Genomic DNA, 6,983 nt, shown 5'->3' on the forward strand with positions numbered 1-6,983 from the left:
CCTAATTTTTGAATAATATTTGTCCTGAGGAGTCCGTGAGATTCGAGTTAAATGGGCTGCAACATGCTCGAGATCTTCTGCTCTGGTCTAGAGGTAGCAAGATGAAAGCCGGCTTAGTAAACGCGTCAAATTCAACTCGATTTTAACTCGTGCGTTTAAAAAAAAAAAAAAAATATATATATATATATATATATATATATATATATATATATATATATATTATATAATTTATTATATATTTTTTATTGTTATCATTTTTTTTCCTCCCCAGTGCTCATAGCGTCTGAACAAAACGTCCGTGTGATTTAAATCTTCAGCACGGGTATCTTTATAAAGTCCCATAAAACTCCAATACGACTTTGATTGAACCGTTTGCTGTTGTGAGCTGAGGGAAATCATGGGGGAGAGAGAAAAGGAGAGAGGAAGTCAGAGGAAGAAGGGAGGGAGGGAGGGAGGGAAGGAGGGAGGGCGAGGAAAAAGTTCCCTCTCTTCCAAACTTTAGAGTGTGTGTGAGTGTGTGTGTGCGTGCGTAGTGCGTGTGTGTGTGTGTAGCTTTCACTTTGAGTCGCCTAGGCGGGGTTTTTAGCAGTGCGGCGTGGAGGGAGCGAGGCAGCGCGGCGAACTTGCAATGCAGCGACCGCGGCCGACTGCCTTCCATCTGCAATAAGCTCCGCGAATTCACTCTCTAACGCAATAACCATGTACTCCCCGTACTGCTTAACACAGGTAAACACCATGCTCACTTTTCTTCTCTATCGTCTGGCTTTCTGCGGATCTTTTCATTCTCCTTCTTATTATTATTCTTATACTTCTTATTATTATTCCTCCCCTTTGTACCTTTGTGACATTCTTTTATTAGCTATTGTATCTTATTCTCGCGCTCGAGCTCGTGTGTCGGTGTGTATTGACTCGGTTCTTTCGCACTTCTGACAGTTTAATAACTTTTTTTTTTCTTTTTTTTGGTAGGCGTTACGCTGCAACATGGTCGTGAGAGAAAATGGCGCGTCGCTCGATTCTATTTCATATTTCTAAGAAAAAAGGAGGGAGAAATGGATGAGGAAGAGCGAGAGAACGACTAGGCTTTAAAGTTAGCCTACAGAGTATTTATTTTGGGGGTTAACTTCAGCAAAAAAAAAGAAAGAAAGAAATTTAAAACGTCTGTAATGAAAACGCAGCGCTTTGGCATCACAGATCACTTTGGGGTCGAGTGCGTTGGACCGTCAGTCCCTTAGATAACTAACTAACTCACTCACTGCTGATTGCTTCTTCTTCTTCGTCTTCTGTCGCATATGCCAAAGGTCACTGTCACTGTCGCTCCATACACGGTTCAATCTGACTGTTTTTTAACATTTATTTATGATTTTTTTAAAAAAATATATATATACAGGAAATAATAAACGGTGCATTGCATTTCACGTGAATGAAAAGTTTTGTTGTGACTTGTAGGGACTTGCTATTGTTTTATGCAAATGCCAAATGAATGAGTCGTTACATGCTTCAGTGCATCCAGATAGGTCTAATATCTCCCTTTTGAACTCAGGGTTTGGAAGAGATTTAAAATGCATCTGGACACAGAAAAATTTTTATGGTTTGAGCTGGAAAAAATGCTGGAGCCGTCTCTGTTACATAGCTATTGTAGCCTATATAAATATGTAATATGTTCTCTATGCACTAAGGGCTGTAGTTTTTTATTCTGCTTACACTTAAATGCTGCCAAAGCTAAGTTAACCCCTTATAATATTTATGACGTTGAATTTTTTGCTATGTGTAGCTAAAACGTCAGGTGCTCGAAGTTCTTGAACTTACCTTGAGACACGCGTAGTGTTTAATTCTTCACTTTTCACAATTAATGCGTTTGATTTCTGTGAAAGGAAATGGATACCATGCACACAGTAGGTACAAATGATAAGCACTTGTTAAGTGACAAAACGTTTTCAAATAGACCTTAAGGCCTATGTAGGCATTATTATTATTATTATTATTATTATTATTATTATTATTATTATTTTGAACAACGTTTAATTCTTCCCTCGGGTCTAGTCAACGTACCGGGCTTACTACATAGTCTAGTCATTTGTTACAGTGTATTGTTTTGTACTCTCATAGCATTGCACAAAAATGTTTTAAAAACTAGTAGATATTTCTGTTTGGAGCAGATTGACATCAGATTTATCAGCGATGCATTGCGCTCTTTACAAATACCTCCAAAATGTCATTTCCTTTTCTTCAAGAAATGCAGCATAGCTGTACATTCCCTCCTTTTTTAACTATAGATACAAAGTTGGGTTTTAGTGTGCTTGCAGCGTATAGAATGGTCTGATTTGGAGTTGTGATTGTGAATTTTTGAGGCAAGTGTGTGTGTGGGGAAGACAGTTGAGACTTACAAGTGGACAGACCACAAACTGTCTGGTTTACTGACAAATGCCACAATTATCCAAATACCTCCTTGTAACAGCTTCTTTCTGTCAAGCAAAAGAAAGTGAGCTAAACACCTTTATACACTTTGTTTGAGTTTTGACCCGAAATAACAGTGCTTGGGTTTTTCCTGCCTTGCTCAAGTGGTTGTACTTGTATTCAACTGTTCTGCTTGCATTTATCGAAGCTGCTTGCTTTTTTTTTATTGCACAGCATGTGGGACAAATAGCTGCCTTTCGGCACATGCACAACCGTTTTATGAAGATTTACTGCACAAATTTAGGTCGTTTTTAGGAATGCTGGTTTATTCATGCCACGACGGACAGTTGCGTCCATATGATGTGTAATTTATTCCTGATTTTACAGTGGTTTTATTAAAAGAGTTTTGCTCAAATGCCTCTGTTGCCGGTTCATTTGGTTAGCAGGCTGTGGTCTGTTTTCCATTTCCAATACATATAACAATAATTAGCATACCAATTGAGTGAAACAGTGTAATTCAGCAGTGAATAATTTTTTTTATGGTCACGATCAGCTGAAATGGGTAATAGGTGCACTTTCAGTTAAAGATAACTGCATAGAGTGTCAGTGTTTAATCAAAGGTGCATGTCTATCGGTGGATCAGAGGAAAATGAAGGTCATATACATTTGTTACATCGCACATTTATTCAGACGAACTGTGTGCAGGCTGCACATTTCGTTTTGGGAGTTTTTCTAGCTTGGGTTGTGTTTCTGTAAGTGGATCAGGGCAGATTTATCTCCTGTGCCTGAAATCCACATATTTACCAGCTTGTGTTTCATTGAACCCTTAAGTTCCTCCGCTCCAGGTGAAACAGCATTAGTGAGTGAAAAGTAACTGGAAAAATAAATATACAATATTATAACATTACCAAATGGCCTCTGGCTTCTCCTGGCTTGCATCAGGACTTTTTTTTTCTTTTCTATGAGAAAACTGCTGTGCATGCAAGTTTTTTTCGTTTTTTTTTTTTTTAAATTATTTCTCCCTTTGCTCCTTTAACATTTTGTAGCCTTGAGGATTTCTCAGTGCAATGTAAAACAGCTTTATGTAAAGGCTCTTGAATGAATAAACGTCCATGATTAACACTGCTGATCATCATTGTAGTGCAACGCAGCTATGCTGCAGTCTGAAGCCTTCATAGAGCGCGCGCTCTTTCCATTAATTATATACAGTAATTGATAACAGAAGCGGCGGCCAAACGCGCACGTGCTGCACACACGCACTTCTGAAGGCACTACTAAGCGAGAAAGAATTTTGAAGTGTTTCAAAACTTTCTTTCTGTGTGTGTGTGTGTGTGTGTGTGTGTGTGTGCGTGTGTGTTTGTGTGTGTGTGTGTGTGTGTGCGCGCGCGCACGCTTTCTCACTCCCGCAGAAGCGCTCGCGACTGTACTGCTCTGCTTGTGGACTTTCACAGAGGCTTCACGTTTTGCATGTTTGCTTTAAAATAATAATAAAAAATAATTCGAATATGTAATAAAGTCGGAGATGACCGGGTGTAAACAGTGGAATGAATAATGTAATGAACGATAAAAGCTTTTCTGGACTGCGGTGCGGTCGGGATTGCGGGGGATCGGCGCATGATGGAGATTAGGAAATGGCGAAATTCAGATCCGTGTTAGTTAGAGGCGAGATGAGCTTCCGTCTGCGGTGTTGGAAGATATCTGAATTTAAAAAATAAATAAATGAAAATGCAATCAGGGTAAACAAAAGATCCATTGGTAGCTCCAGCGTAAACCATACTTCTCATTTTAATCCCCCGTTTATTTCCAGCAATTTTGCAGATGTCTTTTAAATAGTCTACTGTTGTACAATTGTGCTTAATATAATCAATATAATAATAAATATAGCGATTGTTTAATTATATGCATTAGTTAAACGTCTGTAGGCACCTTCATCTTCATCAAACACAAATAAATAAATAAACAAACAAATAAATAAATAAATAAAGTAAAAAACATTCTGTGCATCCACATCTTTTCAGTGTATAATAACTTGCCATTTGCTTGGTTTTATTAAACAAGGAAATTAGTCATATTTTGATTTCTCACATTAATACCATTAATATTAGGCTATGTTATAATGATTAATATTAACAGTTTCTGTGGTGGATCTTAGTTATTACATTTCTTGAATACTTAATTTTTTTTTGCTTAGGTGGTGTTTTAAGGCCTTGCTGATAATTAGTATCATTTCTATAGTTGTATGTAGGAATTTGGCTAACAGACTTATAACTAGGATATTGACCTAAGCAAAGGGTCAATTTACATAGCGCTGGATTAGTACAATTGTTGCACAATGCAATTAATACATACTATGTAATTATTTAAAACTGGCTAGTTTGCTGGGGTTTTTTTCCTTGCAGTTGTGCACACTATTTTCACTCAAATTTTAGACAAATCTTTTTAAACAGTGTCTTTCAGTTTTTTTTGCTCCAATGGAATGAGACTTTAGGAGTTTCAAGAACACCTCTCATATAGGCCTACTAATTACTTGTATAAACTTCTACAGCTGTCTAGACTTTCTCGAAATTATTACACTGCAGTTGTCCAACCCTGATGCCATTTAAGTTGTTTTAAAAGGGTTCAGCCTGCTAATGTTCCTATTCAAAAGAAACTTCTGTAATTAACATCACTAAAGCTATGACACACTGTAAGCATTCCCATTCAGTATACACTTAAATTACAGTATTGGTCGAACGAAAATAATAATTTACAATTTCTGTGTTTTCTGAGGTTCCACATATTATAATACATATTTGTTTTCTGTTTTTTTTTGTTTGTTTGTTTTACCATTGCTTTTTAGCCTGTGATTCAGTATTGATCTCTGCAGAATGGTTTATAGAGCCATTTAGTCAGTACCTGGAAGAGATGTTGGCCGACGCGCGATACACTGCGCTTAAATGGATATTTTTGAATGTGGTCATCCAACTCCTATAGACTTCCTCTGAAAACTACATTTAGTCAAATTTGAATGTTAAATCCATCTACAGCTTCCCTGCTCGCCCTGTCTCACTTCCCAGGCCTGGAAAATGATTTGAAACAGCTGTTCAGGGGATTAAAATCTGATGAAACCACGGTCTGAACAAACAGAATTGTTGGACATTTTCGAATGAAAGTAACAAACGCATACACACGTTCAGCACTGTTCGCTTGTAAATTCACAAATATTGCTACGTAAATATCTCACTTATTCACTCATTCACTGCTTTTTTAGTTCTTGCGCATACAGGCACAATGGCAAAGCCAAGTGGACCAGTGCATTAATGCAGATTAGGCCCATGTGGCATTATCGCTGGATTAGTCAGCATTGCAGTTTCCTAGTTTTTGGACTGGAACAGCAATTTAACAATTGAAACAATTTTTTTTTCACAGCAACTCAGTAGAATCTGTTGACTGATTAGTACATCGGTAACAAATTTTGAACAGAAGGTGAAATGCACATATTGCATGAGGAATCTATAAGGGTTTATGCTGGAACAACAACATTACTAATAATAATCATCGTCATCATCATCATCATACCCTGTGTTTCATAACCATTTTTTCCTCAAACACTATGCAAAACTGATTCATAAAAGGAACTTTGCCAAAAGCACACAGCATTATGATTTTATGTGAATTGCAGACAGGTATTGTGATTGGACCTGAGCAGAAATTGGCAGTACTAAGTTAGGCTCATTGCTATAAAGGGACTAATGAATGCCTATAATGGCAGTGGTGCAACGGGACACTGTGTTCCTTTTACTTATTCATTCCTCTCAAGCCCCCGTTGTCTTCTACATCCAATGGCTTCTCCTCCTGCTCGCTATACGCAGATTATTAACAACAACATCTGAGGTATGCTGGTGCTCCTGGTCCTGAAATGACCAGCCATTTATACAGATGGGTCTTATTACGTTCATTTAATACTTTATATGCTCTCAGTATTGTCAGTAAACAGCACATAGACATTTTTAAATATATATATATATATATATATATATATATATATATATATATATATATATATATATCTACATGGACATTTGCAGAGAGTAAATGGCAATAAATCCTAAAGCCCTTTTGTTGTTTTGCTATCAGTATGCTGGTTGCAGGAACCGTGTGGCCTGAATTTGGCTGAATAGTGTTGGCTGAAGGGAATTAAAGATCAGGATTAAAGACTATTTAGTGTTTTTCTCTCAAGCTGTATGCAGAGGGGCCGAATCGATCGCTTCTTATTTGCTATCTGCACAGCTGTCCCAGTATCCGTGGAGAATGGATTCCTGCTGCTATTGCCATGGGAGTCTCCAGCCAAGAAGAATAGGAGGATATCCAGTGTGTGTGTGTGTGTGTGTGTTTGTGTGTGTGTGTGTGTGAGCGTGTGTGTGAGTGTGTGTGTGTGTGTGTGTGTGTATCCTCCTCCCTTCCCCTTCGCTCATGTCACTCCTGGCACGGATTAGGCCTTGGCAGAGCCCTGGCAGTGCCCGTAGCTCTACTGCGGCTCTGCGGTTGCTGATATGTTGTGCTGTTGCCATGGTTATGGAACACACACTCTAACACAAGCGCAAATTACA

At 38.1% G+C, this 6,983-nt stretch overlaps 1 protein-coding gene across 6 annotated transcripts in view; it reads left to right on the forward strand.

Annotated features, from left to right (window-relative positions):
• nfixb (nuclear factor I/Xb) overlaps positions 1-6,983 on the forward strand; it is a 154,701-nt gene that overhangs the window by 25,587 nt on the left and 122,131 nt on the right. Inside the window, exon 1 of one of the 6 annotated variants that reach the window (XM_053611131.1) lies at positions 465-726. The exons of the other annotated variants lie outside the window; for them this stretch is intronic. Coding sequence (XP_053467106.1) covers positions 700-726 — 27 coding nt within the window. The 5' untranslated portion in view covers positions 465-699. Of the gene's footprint in view, positions 1-464; positions 727-6,983 lie in introns of those variants that run through there. 6 annotated transcript variants of the gene reach the window in all.

This window comes from Ictalurus furcatus, chromosome 2, assembly GCF_023375685.1.
Source record: "Ictalurus furcatus strain D&B chromosome 2, Billie_1.0, whole genome shotgun sequence".
Classification (NCBI taxonomy): Eukaryota; Metazoa; Chordata; class Actinopteri; order Siluriformes; family Ictaluridae; genus Ictalurus; species Ictalurus furcatus.